The 19,799-nt window shown below is 31.8% G+C and overlaps 1 protein-coding gene and 1 long non-coding RNA gene across 2 annotated transcripts; one reads left to right on the forward strand and one right to left on the reverse strand.

The window, feature by feature from the left end:
• Nucleotides 1-10,086: 10,086 nt before the first annotated feature.
• LOC141704190 (zinc finger protein GAI-ASSOCIATED FACTOR 1-like) lies at nt 10,087-11,311 on the reverse strand. Its single transcript, XM_074507493.1, has 3 exons — nt 11,218-11,311; nt 10,645-11,041; nt 10,087-10,369 (listed from the first exon to the last, which is right to left on the reverse strand). The coding sequence occupies exons 1-3, from the start codon at nt 11,309-11,311 to the stop codon at nt 10,087-10,089; spliced, it is 774 nt and encodes a 257-aa protein (XP_074363594.1).
• A 4,704-nt stretch (nt 11,312-16,015) lies between these two features.
• LOC141704201 (uncharacterized) lies at nt 16,016-17,127 on the forward strand. The gene is made up of 3 exons (XR_012567870.1): nt 16,016-16,136; nt 16,282-16,758; nt 16,869-17,127. It is a non-coding gene; the product is annotated as an uncharacterized LOC141704201 (long non-coding RNA).
• Nucleotides 17,128-19,799: the final 2,672 nt, after the last annotated feature.

Genomic DNA, 19,799 nt, shown 5'->3' on the forward strand with positions numbered 1-19,799 from the left:
ATATTGTTATTTACATTATATACACATATCCCAAACCATTCAACTGAACAAATTAAACAATCGAAAAACAACAATTCAAAAACCAGTCTGACTCATCTCCTTGAAATTTTCCAGGTCAGGAAAGAAAAAATATATTAAACTGACAGTTGTTAATTCAATTACACAACATGCACCCACAATATATACAGCAGATCTTACTTGGATTTCCCCAAAGCTATCTCCCTCTCTTTTAGACGAGCTGTTGGAGAAGAAGCCATGGCAGGACTAGATTTTATGGAAACTCAAATTGATTTTTATTTTTTTACTAGAAAAACATACAAAAGCTCAAATCTGTAGGTACCATATATATGGTAACACATATCTCAATACATACTCTCATATTTTATAACAATTTTTCAACCCATGAAACCCCCACATTAGATAATTATTTCTTATATATTTGTTTTGCAAATTATTGAAGGTTGGAGGTACACATGAATTTAAAAACCATTTCTTTTATAAGTAAATATATTTAGAAAATATCTCAAAAGTCACATTAATGAAAATTTAGGTGCAAGGAAGCGATAAGAGGAAGGTAGTGTGATGTTGGATGTTACACTACCTTTTGGCCATATATGCATGATGAGGGGACCGGTCTCCTTGTCTTTGTATATTGTATTTTTTTATTTCATGACATTTATTATATAAGTAGATTATATATATATATCATGATAACTCCAACTAAAAGAAACAGGATAAACGCCAAATTCGTCATTCTAGATTAAAAATATGAGTTCAGTAACAAATGTCCTTATACGTCAATTAAATCCAACGGAATTATCGATCAATAATTCGGTCGTTTTATATCGATAACAATTGAATATTACAAGAAAATGCCTATGAGCTCCTGAATTGGTTGATATCGTGTCAACATTTTTTTAGTGTTAAACTCAAAAACGACCAACTTATACCTACCGTTCATAAGGAGACGGGCATTTTTTGTATGAATCCACTCGCTATGTTATTAATTCGGTCGGTTTTTCATGCCCGCAACTGATTAATTTTGATTGTTATTTCTGCAGATAAGCCGGTATTGGCTCTAGAATAACTTTTTTGGGTTCTACAATTGACATTCCTCCTACGCAAATACGTAGAATATCAACTCCAAATACACCACAATTATAACCAACTAACATTAATGTCAACAACACCCAAAAATAATAAAAATGATATACATTAACCAACCAATTATTAAAGTAACTACATTTGCTTATTGTACTACATTAAGCAAGCAATCAAATTAATAGACAATGTTCGAAGCACAGACAACTAAATGTATACATGAAAATTCAAATAATAGCTCAAAGCATTGTTAAACCAAAAACTAAATAAAATTGAATAGCGCTCTTCGCACCACTGTTTCTTTTCGCGCCACTCTCCTCGTCTTCGCCAAGCTCGACATCCTCTTCATCTTCGTCCTCGTTGCCGCTGATGGTGGTGTCATCCATAGTCGACCTAGAGATATTTAAAGCTCCAAGCAATTTTTTTTGGTGGGATAATAAATTGAAAGAATGATAAAAAGTAAGATATTAATAATATTTATGTCTGTTCAACTAAGTACTAAATATATCTTATTTTTTAAGTGATCTTTTCAAAAAAAAATTAAAAATTGGGCCCCTAAATTTTATTTTATGCCTATATTTTTTAATATTTTTCTTTTGATCATTCATGTATATAACAAAAAATTTGTCCCTCAAAGTTCAATTTTTTCGATGCCCTCGTTCGTTAGCACAAAGAGTTTGATCCCGGGGTTGGCTTTGATGTCTTCATCGCCACTTTCTTGAACCTTTCTTATAGCCTAAAATATATATGATGTTAAAACGCTTTAAAATAACACTACTAAATCTAAATTGAGAACTTTTAAGATTTTACCTCTTGGTTCTCTACGTCATACTTTTTGTAAAAGGCCATGGCACTAGCTTCTAGATTTTGTTGTATTTGAACCGCGACTCAGGAAAACATTTACTTTCTCTTCTGTGGGTACCATATGAGATGTATATGAATTTACTCTTGCATTTTTCATCATATCCTGGACCACATTAAAAAAAATACAATCCGTCGATGTCGAAGCTTGGCTAGAAAATCTTATACCTCGACATGTCGAGTTTTATAATTCGCAGCAAGATCGGGGAGGAGTGTCGATGTCGGAACTTTTGAAAAACCAGTCAGTTTATTTCTATGAGGATTTGTCATTTATGGTATTTTTGCCTCGAGCCACCATTGTATAGGATATTTTGCCACCTCGATCCCCTGTGTATACTAGCCAATGCTTGCCACCTCAATCTCGGTGCATACTAGCCAATACAATGTGGTTCCTTTGACAAATTTATATTATATTGTGAATTTTGTGACTTTGGTAAAGTAAATGGTTCTACATTATATTCTAAAAAAGTCTGAATTTTCTCACATAATACATTGTATTGTTACGATAAATTTACAAACTAATTTTAGAGAAAAAAATACTTAAATGTCATTTGGATATGAATTAAAAGATAAAAAAATAAAAAAAAATTATCACTATTTATAATTTTATACTTAAAACATAGAAAGCAATTAATTAAAGTGACAAAATATTATATATGTGAAGCCAAAAAAAGGTTGCTAGGGTATGGAATATTTTTATGCGGGGTCATAATTTGATTTTACATATCAACCCTATTTAACAAGCGTTATCCATTTTATCAAATATGTTCTCGATTGTACGTTAACTATCCACGTTAACAAGTTGTCAGTTGTCTATTTCATATATTATCAATATCAATTGTACCATGGTATTACAAACATGACCAAGTTGTCTATTTCATGAGAACTATCCTAAAATTGTCTTACAAACTTAAAGAGATGATGTGAAATATTACTTATGAAGTTCAAATATGCAATTAAACAATTTAGATATGGAATATTAAGAATTTAATATACAACCATAATTTTATAAGTAAGAAATAACTTTTTTAATGAAACTTTATTCAAGTTAAGTGTGTACATGAGTTTAATTTTTCAAGTGTTTAGTGTAAATTTAATAACGAAAGTGGCTTAATTCTAAATTTCAAAGCAAAAATGTAACTTTCAAAATAATATATATATATATATATATATATATATATATAATGTTGAAAACTGATAAAGATTCAAAGCAACTTTCAAAGCAGGAATACAAATTTCAAAACAAAATTATAAAATTAGCCTTTGATTTATAACCTACACCTTTTTATTTCAAAGCATAGCATAATGAAAAAAATAAAAATATCTCAAAACACCTTTATTTGATAGAAGATTAATGATTAGTTTGATTAGTTCTTGGATGTTCTGGTTCTAATTAAGGTGATGGAAATCAACTCCATACACCTGCCTTGATCACCAACTAGCTAAGATCTCGTGCACAAAAAGCTAATAGTTAGCCACTTTAAACATATATAGAGCAAATATTTGTACAAAATACTAAGTATATTTGCTTGCACATGAAAAATAAATAGTAATGCAATTATTTTTTGTTCTATAAAATTGTGCATTCTCCTAACGGTAGAATAGCTACTTACAATGTATACAAATAATTTTTTAGTATGATAAAAAGTAATTCAAAAGGAGAGGTGATTATTTCATAATCTACCCCCTTGGCCCTAATGTACATCAAATCTGTTGGTAGATATATATTTAAACATGAAAATAACAACACTAAGCACTTTTTTATATGTGAAAGTTGGTATATGTATGGTAAAATTGTTGGAATAATCTTAAATTTAGTTATTAATTATTTGTTTATTTAATTATTAGATATTTAGCAATGATTAATTATTAGAGAAAAATATTATTTTAGAATTGTTTAGTAGTGGGGTAGTGGAGTTATGGAGTAAATTATGGACATGTAATTTACCCATTAATTAGTAGTGGTTAGTTTTAGTAATAGTTAGTTTTAATATGTTTGTAAAGCCTATATAATGGCTAGTTTACCTTGAGTTTTAGGAGAAGAAAAGAAAACAAGAAATATAGCAGTATAAGTTCTCTGCAAAAAAAATGTAGGTGTCTTTTTCTCTAAGTTTTTTCAACATGGCATCAGAGCTATATGTTCTAGGGCTTGTGAGACTCTTATAAAAATACATACATTTATATATATATATATTAAGTATTTATCTGAGATTTCAAATGGCATTAAAAATTTCTCCATATATATTTAGTGAAATATCAAGATGAAATGGTACGTGGAAAAAGAAAAGAGAAGCAAGAATAAAAATGAAGGAGGAACATGAGGGGTGGAAATAATGAGAAAGATATCATGACACAAGAGGCCATGAAAGAAATTTTATTTTAGAGTTGTGGAGAGAAAGTGCTCCAAAGTGTTTTTGGAGAGAAAGTGCTCCAAAGTGTTTTTGATGAGATAGTGCATCAAAATTGATGGTGGTGAGAAGTGCATCACAGGCGAAGAGAAAGTGCTTCGTAAATTTAAGATTATGGGGGTGAATGTTGGAATAATCTTAAATTTAGTTATTAATTATTTGTTTATTTAATTATTAGATATTTAGCAATGATTAATTATTAGAGAAAAATATTATTTTAGAATTGTTTAGTAGTGGGGTAGTGGAGTTATGGAGTAAATTATAGACATGTAATTTACCCATTAATTAGTAGTGGTTAGTTTTAGTAATAGTTAGTTTTAATATGTTTGTAAAGCCTATATAATGGCTAGTTTACCTTGAGTTTTAGGAGAAGAAAAGAAAACAAGAAATATAGCAGTATAAGTTCTCTGCAAAAAAAATGTAGGTGTCTTTTTTCTCTAAGTTTTTTCAACAAAAATAATCTCCCATATTTTTTGGCTATTGGCTGCATAGACCTTACTTTATACAGAATTATACAGTCATGCAAACACATATCGTACATATTGCTAAAAAAAACAACACAGACTGTATAAACATTGAGATAGAGAGGGACACAGGGGCCTGAAGCATGGGTGGCTTGAAAACCCAGGGCTACAGTGGTGAATGAAAGGCCTGGCCTCAGCTGATATGGTAGCTTCCCTGTCCCATGAGTTGGTCGTCTTATTACCACTGTGATCATCATCCCCCCTCCACCTCCACTCACGCTGTTCATCCCAGTTCCCAAGCCAAGAAAATCCAAGGTAACCCTATTACGATACTCACTCTCAACATTCATCTGTGGATCCCCCAAAACGTTGTTATTTACTTCATTACCAACCAACATTCTACCAGCATTTTGTTAAAATTTGCAATTGATAACAAAGTATAGCCGTAAATTGTGAAATCTACCAAAACAAACTCACATAGTTATCGTAAATGAAGCTTACCGTATAAACTTTCATTAGAGAGATGAACCCATGTTTTGATACAATACTGTGATGAATTAGAGAGAGAGAGAGAGTTTACTGATTGAGAGAGTGAGAGAGAGATCAATCTACATTCCTAAAACTCATTTCTGCAAAACTTAGTTACTAAGCAACTAGCACTGGTCTTTGTTTATACATGAAAGAAGTTTGTTATTTTGCTGAGCTGTCATAATTAACTCCATGCTGAGCTGTTTATGTTCTGATGTCATGTGATGATTTGTCGAGCAGCTGCTTCTCTTTATCATACTGGAATGGCATTAGAACATTTCTAGTTTGGAGAGTAACTCTTGAAAATATCCGGAATAAAGAACTTTAGGGAAAAACTCTGCAAGTTGTGAAGCAGTAGGAACATAAGATAGCTGCACCAATCCTTCTAACACCTTATCTCTTTAGCAATGTTAATGGCACTCTGGTTGTTGCAATGCAGAGTAACTGGCTTAAGATTTGTAACCCCTAGTTCTTCCAATAATCTGACCAACCAAGTGATCTCTGAAGTCGCAGATGATATTGAACGATATTCAGCTTCATAGGAACTTCAAGAGACAACACTTTATTCCTTTAATTTCCAACTTACTGGTGAGTTTCCTAACAACAGCACATAGCCAGAAATTGACCTCCTAGAATCCTGACAAGCTCCCCAGTATGAATCAAAGTATGCTTTTAGTGTTAATTGCTCACCTCCTTTCAAGGGAATCCCTAGTACTCCAGATGTGGAATCCACATATTCAACACATGCATAAGTGCATCAAAATATGGGACTTTAGGGGACTGCAGATATTGACTTAAATGTTGGACAGTATAGGCAAGATATGGCCTTGTGTGAGTAAGAAAATTAAGTTTTCCTACTAAGCACCTGTAATAGCTAGGATCAGTATATAATTCTCCTTTATCAGCTGAAAGCTTTAAGTTCAAAGGCAGTGGAGTAGCTTCAGTCTTGAAATCTGTTATATTAACTTCCTTCAGCAATTCTTGTGTAAACTTTCTTTGGGTTAATGTGAGACCTGAAGCAGTATAAGCAATTTCTATACCCAGAAAAAAAAACCTAGTTCCCCTAAATCTTTGATGTTGAATGTCTTGTATTAATGCACCTTGGGATCAAGAGTACCTTGTGCATCATTACTAGTGAGAATTATGTTATCAACATATACTGCAACAATGGTAATGCTATCATTGGTTTTTCTAGATGAACATAATGAATAATCATTCTTAGATTGCAGAAAACCTTTATGAGGCAATTCTCCAACAAGCTTTGCAAATCACTGTCTAGAAGCTTGCCTTAATCCATACAATGATTTAAGTAACATGCAATCTTTATTGCATGAATTAGATAATCCCTCCGGAACCAGCATATATACCACTTCAAGTAAATCTCCATGCAGAAATGCATTGTTAACATCTAATTGATGTAACTTCCAACCTTTATGAGATGCTACTACAATGATACACCTGACTGTGGTCATCTTCACCACAGTAGAAAATGGTTCTTCTAAATCTATTCCCCATTTCTGATTATAACCCTTAGAAACCAAACGTTCTTTGAAACCTTTCAACAGTGCCATCAGCTTTTATGTAGTTGGTTCTGTTAAAGAACTTGTTTGGCTAATCAAAGCATGAAAAGGTGATGGTAAAGCAGAATATGTTTCTAGGTTACACCAAAGCATGAAAAGGTGATGGTAAAGCAGAATATGTTTCCAGGTTACATCAATGAGTAGACAATCTTTGTTATTTTTGTGAATTTACAGGATCTTATATCATAACACTCCCCCTCACTTGAAAGCCATTTATGAGTCGAATAGTGGATCACGGGCGCTCATCTTTGGGGCTTAAATTTTCCTTTCGTGTCCCTCATAAATTGTGAGAAATGTTGGGGGTGGCAGGGATCGAACCTGAGTCCTCTGTCATCCTGAGATCTGAGAATGGCCCTTTACAGGATCTTATATTATTTTCACAAGACAGAAGTTAACTTCACATTTCTAGTACTCCTTAGATTCAAATTATCAATTGAAGATGCATTGTCTCTACAATGAATCATTAGATGAATTGTCTTGATGAAAATCTGTTAGAAGTGTCAGGTGAAGAATCATCCAAAGAACCCATAGGTATGGTGACTTCAGGAGTGTCAAAAAACTGAAAGATATCTGGAAATTCTGTATCATGAAGAGATTTGTGATCAGTAGATACTGGTAATAAGAAAGAAGGTGCATTCCCAGAAATTTGCTTGTGATGGACAGGAAAATGGTGCTCATGAAATATTAGATCTCTGGAAATAAATATATGTCATGTCTACATATTAAGAACTTTATATCCTTTATGACCAGCAGGATATCCAAGAAAAACACATTAATTTGCTCCACAAAATAAGAAGGCTCCCGCAATTAATACTTAAAAATCATCAAAAGAATTCATCATCTCAACTCATCTAATTGATGATGTGTACAATAATCAATCAACAAAGAACATATGAAGAAAAATCGCTCAAAATGCTTGAAAAAAGGATGAAATACCTCAAATTTGTGTACCAAAGAAAGTCAAAATACTTACTTCAAATCTTGATCAAAAAAATGCTCATAATCGATTCTGGTTGCTTTGATACCATGTTACAATTTGCAATTGATAACAAAGTATAAAACTCATTATATTCAAATATGCAATTAAATATTCACAAAATCAACAAATTAACTAACTCATATTTTTACTCCATCTTCTCTCTACCCTCGTACTCTCTCCAATGAGAGTAGGCGGCTCTTTCCCATTCTATCCTTCATTCAGTATATCTACAATACTCTATCACCGTTTAATCATTTTCACTCTTCCATATTCTCTTTTATTTTATTGTTTTTCAAAATTTATAATAAACATCTTTTATGGGTGTGATCTAATTCTTTTTTGTGAGATCTTTCTTGTACCTTATTATCAAGTTTGTTCTAAATCTTTTTTGGGTGCGAGTATGTTTTGTTTAAAGTATTTGTGTCTTTTGCACTGGTTCCTTTAGAAACGATTTATATGATTTTTAGGATCTGGATTTCTTGCATCTAAACTGAGACGCTGAATATCTCAACTAATTAATTTTTCACAACTAAAGATTATTAATAGTTTGGGTATTTGTTCCTCTTATTTTAGTTGATGTAACTAAAAATTCTGAATATTGGGCCATTAATGTGAAGGTTATCTTAAGGGGTGTGTTCGCTCAATTGGTGGGAAAGTTATTATAATCTTTTTATTTCAAAAAATATTATGCTTTTTGTTAAGCAATGTGAAAATAAGACGACTATTTGTTTAGTTAGTTTATTTATTTCCCATTATTATCAATTGGAGGTGTGTTCGGACTATGTTCACGTATTTTAATCAATACATTCTATTTTGTTTGTCAAAAAAAAATATGCAATTAAACAAACTAGACGTGGAATATTATGAATTTAATATACAACCAAAATTTATATGTTAAAAATAACTTTTAAATGAAACTTTATTTAAGTTAAGTGTTTATTGTAAATTTAATAAGCATAAATGCAACTTTCAAAACAAAGTTTATATATAAAGTTGAGATCAAAAAAGATTCAAATCAACTTTTAAAGCATAAATGCAACTTTGTGAACAAAATGAAAAAAAACTATAAAATTAGCTTTTGATTTAAACCACCCATTTTTCATTTCAAATTAGAGAATATTAGAAAAAAAGAAGAAGAAAATATCCCAAAACACCATTATTTGATAGAAGATTAATGATTAGCTTGATAAGTTTAATGATTAGATTGATAAGTTTATGGATGTTCTGTCAAGGAAATCAACTCCATACACCTGCCTTGATCACCAACTAGCTAAGATCTCCTGCACAAAAAGCTAATAGTTAGCCACTTTAAACATATATGAAATATTTGTACAAAATACTAAGTATATTTCATTGCACATGGAAAATAAATAGTAATGCAATTATTTTTTTGTTCTATAAAATTTTACATTCACATTACCCTAGACTAGCTACTTACAATATATAGTAATAATTTTTTATTATGATAAAAAGTAATTAAAAAGAGAGGTGACTATTTTTCTGAGCCGCAATTTATATCGAATGTGTTAGTGGATATATATTTAAACATGAAAATAATAACACTAGCTCCTTTTTCAAAAAAAAATTGTGAAAGTTGGTATATGTATGGTAAAATAATCTGCCATATTTTTCCCCTTTTGGCTACATAGACCTTATTTTATGTAGATTTATACGGTCATGCAAACACATAGCGTACATATTGCTATAAAAACAGCACAGAGCATATAAGCATTGAGATAGAAAGGGAGACAGGGGCCTGACCTGAACCATGGATGGCTTGAAAACCCAGGGCTACGGTGATGAATGAAAGGCCTGGCCTCAGCTGATGTGGTAGCTTCCCTGTCCCACGAGTTGGTCGTCCCATTACCACTGTGATCATCACCCCCCATTCCACCTCCACTCACGCTGTTCATCCCAGTTCCCAAGCCAAGAAAATCCCTGGTAAGCCTATTACGATACTCACTCTCAACATTCATCTGTGGATCCCCCAAAACATTGTTATTTACTTCAGGACCAACCAACATTCCACCAGCATTTTTCACATCGGACATCATTCCTCCACGTGGAGCATTCATCTGATCAATTAAAGGTTCCATGCCACCGCCATATCCTCCACCACTTCCATAACTCCCACCACCCACATTCCAATTCTTGTACATTTCTTCCTAGGTGCGACCACCTCCATATACTCCAACACTGCTCATTCTATCTCCCAGAGCTCTCCCATAGCTATTAAAAGCAGATCCTATGGATTGTCCTGATAGCAAACTAGTAAACGAATTTGGATTTGAGGCCCCTTGTCCTAGCCGCGGAGTGAAGAGTAGCTGATGGCTCCCTGGAATTTGTGAATCTGCAGCTGGGCCCAGGTACATGGAGCCAGGGTTACTAGCATTTGCGGAAATACAAGCAGCATCACACATGGAACGATGGTAGGTAAAACTCTCAGGCCTGCAGCAAGTAATTATTTAACCTTTAGTTAATTATAGATAGAAAATTATAATTTGTTCATATTAAAACAATTTTTCTGCAATTTCCAAACACAGAGATTATATCAAGAGATACCAGAAAAAAGAACTTTACCAAATCACTTCCACTATTAAATTGCAGTGCTAAGCACAAACTCCAATGCTAATTAATTGGATACATCACAACTAACACGAAAACAGAAAACTATTTATGTAATCAATTAGAATTAAAAGAGAGACTTGTGGTATGACCATCACCTGGGAAAGGTAGTTCCATATTCACATTTATATTTTTTAGTACCACAAATCTTATTATGGGCCTTCAAGTCAGAGTCTACGGCATACTTCATGTTGCATTTATGGCAGCTAAATTTCTTTTCGCAATGTTTTCTAGAAAATTGTTTCTTGATTCCGGTAATATCTCCAAGGGCCCTTGATGGATCGTGATGGACACAACCCATTTCAGGGCAAATGAAAACCTTTTTCCTGATTTCATGGCTTGTCTTTTGTTTGAGCTTCCCTGGCAAATTGTGTCTCCTTATGTGTAGCTGCAAGTTCTGCTCCCTTGGAAAACCCTTCCCACACACATCACACGAAAACCTATCTGTGGCCAACAGAGTTTTGGGTGACAGTGCGACAATTTCAGCATCTGGGCCTGTCACATACATACACATATATAGAGACGTCAGATAAACAGATTAAAAAACCATGTCACAAACATTCTGACCCGGACATTAGATTTATTGAAATATATATCCTTGAAGACACAAAGATAAATTAAGACCAAAATACTCACACCGCACGTATATCTCTGTATATATAATATCTTACTTGAATTAATTCCTCGACGTTTTTGCTGTTTTCTCTCAGCAGCACTTGGTAAGGCAGAAGAAGCCATAACAGATAAAGTTGCAGATGAAGCCATTTCTCTAGGTGTTTCTTGAAACTAAAATAGATTTGTAGTAGAAGAATACTCAAAGCCTGGGATGTATGTGATCTATTTGTATCCTCTCTCAAATTTATAATACCATTTTAACCATTGTCACTTGACTCAGGTACCTTCCAGGGTTAATTCTAGCCACAATTAATTTTAAAAAAAAATTTAAAAGCATTTCTTTCACCATATTAGTTGTATTCAGGAAGGTAGTAAACAGGAAGGTGGTGAAAGGTAATGGTAATGTTATGGATTATCCTTTGGCCACATTTGCAGCTGGGAATGAGGTCCCACTGACTTTTTTTTGTCATTTATTATATAGATTCCAGCTGGATTTTGGATTTTCTATTACTTTTTGAATGTTTTGGTCAGTTTCATTCTTGTAACTTTGAATTACAAGATATGTTTAAATGACATATGATTTTGATATTAATTATATGATTCATAGGCAATTATCTCTAACTCAATGGCCCCTAAAAAATTATTCACAATATAAATTGAAAAAAATTAACAAATAAACAATAGTAAAAGTTATTTATTTTATTAGCAAAAATGATTAATTTATTAGTTTAGGAGATTAGTACTACATTGATATATAATTAGAGAATAATAGAAATATTATGTCATTTTGTCCTCGATTTTATGCATATAGGACAACTCATTTTGACCAATAACATAATCAAAAAGAAGAAAAAATTTGTTCAAATTAGCTAGCACCACATTTCTCACATGTTTCAATATTGTACCTTAAATTATATCATCATCTTTTTATCTCACAACGACCGCCGACATAAATCTGTTTGTCATATATTTTTAACGACACACAATCAACATGGGTTCCACACTGCATGTTAACATGAGACATTGTAGTCGCTTGGATTTATCTAACCGATTTAGCGACCCATGGCCAAGGGAGATGCAGCGTGATCTCTCCGGTTGTGTTGAAGCCTTCTCAAATGCGCCCACAAGGTTGGCTCAGTTGGTTAAACGGGGGATAATTATCCTCTTGGTTACAATTCGAATCCCACGGGAGGAAAATTAATGATTATGCCTCATGAACCAGAGTCTAACGCTTAAGTGTAGTTTATCTTGGCTCACGTGATTTGCAGGCTATTATCTTGGTTCACGTGATTTGCAGGCTATTGCGTGAGCTTGTGGGATTTACCCAGTGTGCACCCTAAGGGTAGCGGCTGCGGGCCACCTCTTTGGTTGGACAATATGAACCTCGGTTATGAGGCGGAAGACAAATAGATAAATTATACACTTATCATTTCAGATATTTTTTATAATATTTACATATTTTTGTATTACAAATTTTAGCTATTTTAGTTATTTACAAAGTTTCTAACTTACGGACATAGGCGTCAGAGATGGCACGACAAGGCTGTGGCAAGAATACCAGCAGGAGCTGCGAGGAGGATAGGGAGGATATAGAGGGCGACATCAAAGACGTGGAGGGAGACAGTGAGGATGTAGTAGGCAATGGCGGTGGCGCTTAGGTCGCTAGTTTGTTCTAAACTTTTGTTAATTTTATTATTGTTTATGATGGGAATTTAAATTGTTGGAATTAAGGTTTAATCTGTAAATATATATCATTATGTATTACACTAAAACAAAATAGGCCAATTACGACGACCAACTTACGACGGAAAAAAATGTGCGCCCAACTTACGACGGAAAAAAGTAAAACGTCGTAATTATTTATGACGAAATCCAAAATCGTCGTAAGTTTAGTATTTTATTAATAAAATTATGCACGACACGATTAAAAAAAATGAAAATTATTTGAAGTTGCGACGATTTAAACATTTCGTCGTAAGTTAATTATTTTTATTAAAATTTTAACTTGATATTAAATAAATAAATAAATTCATCTAAATTTACGACGAAATATTTGTGACGGAAAATATTGGAACATCTAATTTACGACGGAAATTAAAAATCGTCGTAAGTTATCAAAGAGGAAAATTTAACTTTTTCCCCAATTTTTTGGCGGGAAAATAAAAATCATTTGAAATTGCGACGATTTTAACATTTCGTCGTAAGTTAAATATTTTTTTTTAAAATTTTAACTTGAAATTAAATAAATAAAATTTCATCTAAAGTTGCGACGAAATATTTGTGACGGAAAATTTTGGAACATCTAATTTACGACGGAAATTAAAATTCGTCGTAAGTTATCGAAAAGGGAAATTTAAGTTTTTCCCCAAAAATTTGGCGGTAAATTTGACTTTTCTGAATTTTTTTGCAAATAATAATTTATGACGGATTCCTTCGTAAATTAGCACATCCATACGGTTGTATCGTTGAAAAATATTTTTAAAATAATCGAAACACTAATTCAGGATTAAACATTAGTTAGCTGTACTAGTCAAAATGATGTTTGACCGTTAAAATGGCAAGCCAAATAAAACTATTTTGATATAAAATTTTGGTTATATCACTAATATATATATCTATTGACATCTATAAGGTTGGATCATTGATTTTTTTTTTAAAAATAATCGAAACACTGATTCAGGATTAAACATTAGTTAGTTCTACTAGTCAAAATGATGTTTGACTGTTAAGATGACAACCCAAATAAACTTATTTTCATATGAAATTTTGGTTATATCACTAATATTATCTATTGACATCCATATGGTTGGATCGTTGAAAAATATTTTTAAAATAATCGAGACACCAATCATGATTGAATACTAGTTAGATGTAGTAGTCAAACATCGGGTTGACTGTTAAAATGGCAAAACAAATCAAATTATGTTGATATGAAATTTTAGTTGTATCACTAATATATATATCTGTTGACATCCACATGGTTGGATTGTTGAAAAATATTTTTAAAATAATCGAAATACTAATTCATGATTCAACACTAGTTAGCTGAACTAGTCAAACTGATGCTTGACTATTAAAATGTCAAACCAAATTAAATTATTTTGATCTGAACTTTTGGTTATATCACTAATATATATATTTATTGACATCCATACGGTTGGATCGTTGAAAAATATTTTTAAAATAATCGAAACATTAATTCAAGATTCAACACTAGTTAGCTGAACTAGTCAAACTGATGTTTGACTATTAAAATGTCAAACCAAATTAAATTATTTTAATACAAAATTTTGGTTATATAACTAATATATATATTTATTGACATCCATACGGTTGGATCGTTGAAAAATATTTTGAAAATAATTGAAACATTAATTCAAGATTCAACACTAGTTAGCTGGACTAGTCAAACTGATGCTTGACTGTTAAAATGTCAAACCAAATAAAATTATTTTGATATAAAATTTTAGTTATCACTAATATATATATATATATATATATATCTATTGACATCCATATGGTTGGATCGTGGAAAAATATTTTTAAAATAATCGAAACACAAATTCAGAACTAAACACTATTTAATTGTACTAGTCGAACTTATACTTAACTGTTAAAATGACAAACCAAATAAATTTATTTTTATATGAAATTTTGGTTATATCACAAATATATATATTTATTGACATCCATACAGTTGGATATTTTAAAAATATTATTAAAATAATCGAAACACCAATTTAGGATTAAACACTAGTTAGCTGTACTAGTCAAACTGATGCTTGACTGTTAAAATGTCAAATAAAATAAAATAATTTTGATATGAAATTTTGGTTATATCACTAATATATATCTATTGACATCCATATGGTTGGATCGTTGATTTTTTTTTTAAATAATTGAAACACTAATTCAAGATTCAACACTAGTTAACAATACTAGTCAAACTGATGCTTGACTGTTAAAATGTCAAACCAAATAAAATTATTTTGATATGAAATTTTGGTTATATCACTAATATATATCTATTGACATCCATATGGTCGGATCGTTGAAAAATATTTTTATAATAATCGAAACACTAATTCAAGATTCAACACTAGTTAGCTGAACTAGTCAAACTGATGCTTGACTATTAAAATGTCAAACCAAATTAAACTATTTTGATATACAATTTTTGTTATATAACTAATATATATATTTATTGACATCCATACGGTTGGATCGTTGAAAATTATTTTTAAAATAATCGAAACACTAATTCAAGATTCAACACTAGTTAGCTGGACTAGCCAAACTGATGCTTGATTGTTAAAATGTCAAACAAAATAAAATTATTTTGATATTAAATTTTGGTTATATCACTAAAAGTGGATTTTTTTTAAATTTACAATTAAGGGTAATTAGATAATATATAATTTATAAGTACGTGTAATTTGGTAAAATTAATGAAAGATTGTAAATATCAATATTGATGCTAGTTATAAAAATCCATGCTTTTGAATTTAGATTTTCTGGAATCTATTAAATTAAATTATAATCTTATATCTTCCCAAAAAAAATATTATAATCTTATTTCTCAACGGACAATTGTTTCCGTGAGGGTTTGTTTGCTGGATAGAAATTATGTCGAACAAGAAAGTATATGGTATGAAACTAAAAGGGAAAAAATATTTTTAAATTTACAATTAAGGGTAATTAGATAATATATAATTTATATAAGTACGGGTAATTGTATAAAATTAGTGTGTATCAAAAAACAGGTTTCGTAAATTTTTAATGTTTTTATATAATAGTAATAGATATGTTATACATTTAGCCCAACGCACTCCGGTCAAATCAAGTCAAAAACCCAATTATCTCATTCATCCACTTCTTTTTTTGTTCAGATCCGCCTCTATCCCTCTTCTCTTCCTCTTTTATGAGTTCTATCTTTTTGTCCTTCAATTACATCTCTCAAATCCTGACCAACACCGTATGTAATATACGTATTCCCAATCTCTCAAAATCTAGCTATTTCAATCTTTCAAATCTCTTAATTTGGTGATGGTAATGATGATCAGTTGTTACGTATGTGTATTCGTATATGTGTGTATTGATTTTAATTTGTGTGTATATAGACGACGAAGAGGTAGCAACAAGCATGAACGTGGTTTCCTCTTCATCACAAGTCTTACGATCCTTTGTTTTCATAGCATTTGTTAAAATACAAGGTCAGGTTACATTTGTTTGTGCAGTACCTTGTACATAACACAGTGCCTTAATTATATTAGTTTCTTGTTTTGTAAACATGTTTCGGTTAGTCTACAGAATGTACTTGAGTTTTGGTTATGGCTTATATAATCAAAGTTTCTTTCAGGATACAATTCATTATTGTAGAAGGGCTAACTTTTATATTTAATTACACCCCTCTAATCCTATATACTATATCGATAAGTGAACATTCAAGTATGTACGGGACTATAAGATTGATATAAATCACCGGGTTGTAGGTCACTGAATGAACCTTCAATCTGTGGCCTGTGGTCCTAACCTAACCACAGTGGGGAAATTTTCAAATAAATGCCAAAGAACAAATTGTGTCATCCATCACTCAAGTTAGTAACTTTACTTAATAATTTGTTTAGTTTTTTGAATTTATGTAAAGGGCTGTTGGGAAATATAATGCTCATTGTGATGATTTTGGCATTCCTGATTATTTTTGCAGGTTGAAGATACAATTGGTCAAGTGCAAGAAGTGGGTTCCAGTGTTTTCGATGTTTTAAGCAAAGTTTTTGGAGCTGTTTCTGAAGTGGTAAATCCTGGGGTTGATGCAGTATTGCCTATCTTGCAGCAAGCTGGAGACCAGGCTGGGAAGTATGCTTTTCCTACAATTTCAGAAGCTTCCAAAAAAGCTCAAGAAGCAATAATGCAAAGCTCTGGATTTGATATGGAAACTGCTGCTAAGGTTTTCAATTTTCTTTCGATTTGATATTTTGCATTAGGAACTTCATATTTTCCTTTCAAATTTTCATCAAGCTTGCTACATGGTATATCCTTAATGTATTAGAAATTTGTGCTTTTTGTATGGAGTTCTGATCTTGAAATATCGCTAGCATTATAGTACGAGTACAGCGAATATCCCTTTTCTCTTGGTAGTAACAAGAAGTTGAGTGTTGGAGACTCAATGCAGGCGTGTGTGTTATTATCAGGATTAAGGCCATGTAAAAATTTTGTATGTCTTTCAAAAACAATGTTCAGTTGTATTTTGACAAAACTAATGTTCTTGAAAAGTAAATTAGAAGTTCAAGAATTAGGGGAAACTCGTCATTTCTTGGAAGGATGATATCATTAATTGTTGATAAATTGATTAGCATGTTTATCGTCATTCGTAACACATTGTTGAATCATATATATAGGCTCACCACTGCTCTGACTATAGCATCATCGACTGCTGAAACCATCATTTCAACCGACCTGTGGTATTTGCAGGGACTGACGGAGCATTATTCCTTGCATATTTGCTACTTCCTCCAGCTATAATTTTACGGGGAAACAGTACTTTATGCTCCAAAGTTTGATATGCAGACTGCAGCCTTATGGCTATCTCCAGTAAGTTTAGGAAGATCACTTTCTATTTTCAATTGATATCTAAAATTCAACTTCAAAATATCAAAGAGGTTCTAGTGCATGCTTTAATAACTTGTTTTGGAACAGCTTATAGCTACTTGTGCTGCGGGAGGAATTTGGTCTTACAACAAGCACAGACAAAGGACCAATGTGCACATAATGGCCTTAAACCTTGTTAAGGCCTTTTTCTGATTTTTTATTTTTGTTGACTTTGGGGTTTATTTGTTGTTATGGTCATTTCTAATTTGTCAGAGTAGTTTAAAATTCTCTGGTGGGCAGCAACATCTTGAAAAATGCTGCCGGAAACCGGAAATCTCACCGGATTTGGTAAATTTCTAGTTTCCGGCGAGTTTTTTTGTCGGAAATTTCTAACTTACGACGCATTTTTCCGTCGTAAAATTACATTTTATCTTATAAAAAGTGGGTCCCGTAAAGTAATATCCGACGTTTTTTCCGTTGTATTTTGGTATCTTACGACGATATATTCCGTCGTAAGTAGATTTATTATTTTATTGAGTATGTGGGCCCCTACTTTCTAACTTGTGACGCAATTTTATCTTGTGACGAAAAAACGAACTTACTACTCGACCAAAAACGACGATTTTTTTTCCGTCGTAAATGGCTCAATTACGACGATTTCAGTTCAAAAAAACCGTCGTAAATGGCCAGATTTGTTGTAGTGTTATGTGGGTTATTAATAGTCTAATAGTTTGATAGTATGTTTTATTGTTTATGATTTGATTTAGTTTAATATTTTTGTGTTGTGCCTTGTAAGTGATATGAACGTGTTTGGATGATTGGCATTAATAATGTACGCAATGGCATAAGGGTTACACGAATTGCAGTAAAAATAAGTCTGGTGGATTATGACTAATAGCAACTATTTTTACAATTCATAAACCAAAAAATTGACTACAATTTCTAGTGGGTAATACCGGCTGATTTTTATTGAATTACTTTTGGCCGATAAAGGCCATGTTACTTGTAGTATATATAGTCACACTTAAGTCACAACTTATAGCATGGGTTGCATACAAATTTAAAAATGTTAATAAGTCAAAAATAGATTCATATCCTTATCTCTTTTTATAATTGTTTTGACTTTGGTGACACATTCAATAATATGAGTCACCGGAGCACTATTCTCGAAAGCACTTATACTGAGTAATTCAAGGAGAAAGTCGTTTATCAAAGGATCATTGGCCTACAAGTTTATGGGTCATTTTTTTCATTTTTAATTAGGGTATATGTAATAATATACAAGTTTTCAAGTATAAGCTAAATGAATAGAACTCTTTAGAATACTCTTATATGTAATAATTGATATCTCATGCCTGTCTCGAGAGAGACCAAGGCGGCTCCCTCTCGAGAAACCACGGCGGCTCCCCGTCCACATCTTTGCCTCCGAACCTTGGGTAGTCGAGAATACTTCTTGACCCAAAAATATCTTCATGACATTTTTAATATTTATTTTAAGTTGGCCAAGATGTTAATTTTAAATTATTTTGTGCAAGGACACGTTAAAAAAAGGAAGTTTGCGTGTTGTTTTTGTATACAATACACTAGGCATGTTACCCAAAAAAAAGTGAAAGTGTTTTTAACTAAATTTAAAGAAAAAGGAAGGTGCATATTGTTTTTGTTTTTGTATACGAGTGTGCATGTTGCCCTAAAAAGTGCACATCACAAGTTTTATGTCAATTTAAAGTTGGGGTAATTGTAACATGAGAAATTACCAAAAATACTAACTTTTCTAAGTTTTTTTGCGATTTTACTATATTCAAATATAGTAACATTTATTTTCAAATATATATTACTGTTTTTATTCTAAAATTGTAGAAATTAAATTAAATTATACAAATTACATTTCACATCCCCTACTTTGAAATCCGATTCAACATGGAGCATTTTTACCAAATCATTTAGTCATAATTGTTGTCTCCTACAATATATCTCATATTTCCTTTTCAAGAATAGATTAACTATGTTATTGAAGACAAGAATTTGGGCTAAAAATTTGACAAAATTTGGC

Source organism: Apium graveolens, unplaced genomic scaffold (genome assembly GCF_009905375.1).
Source record: "Apium graveolens cultivar Ventura unplaced genomic scaffold, ASM990537v1 ctg7544, whole genome shotgun sequence".
NCBI lineage: Eukaryota > Viridiplantae > Streptophyta > Magnoliopsida > Apiales > Apiaceae > Apium > Apium graveolens.

Excerpts from the sequence above, each read along its gene's own strand:
- LOC141704190 (XM_074507493.1), bottom strand. The coding sequence starts at position 11,311 with ATGGCTTCATCTGCAACTTTATCTGTTATGGCTTCTTCTGCCTTACCA. Across the intron at positions 11,042-11,217 it reads ACGTCGAGGAATTAATTCAA|GCCCAGATGCTGAAATTGTC; the intron begins GTAAGATATTAT and ends TGTATGTGACAG. Across the intron at positions 10,370-10,644 it reads TATGGAACTACCTTTCCCAG|GCCTGAGAGTTTTACCTACC; the intron begins GTGATGGTCATA and ends TACTTGCTGCAG.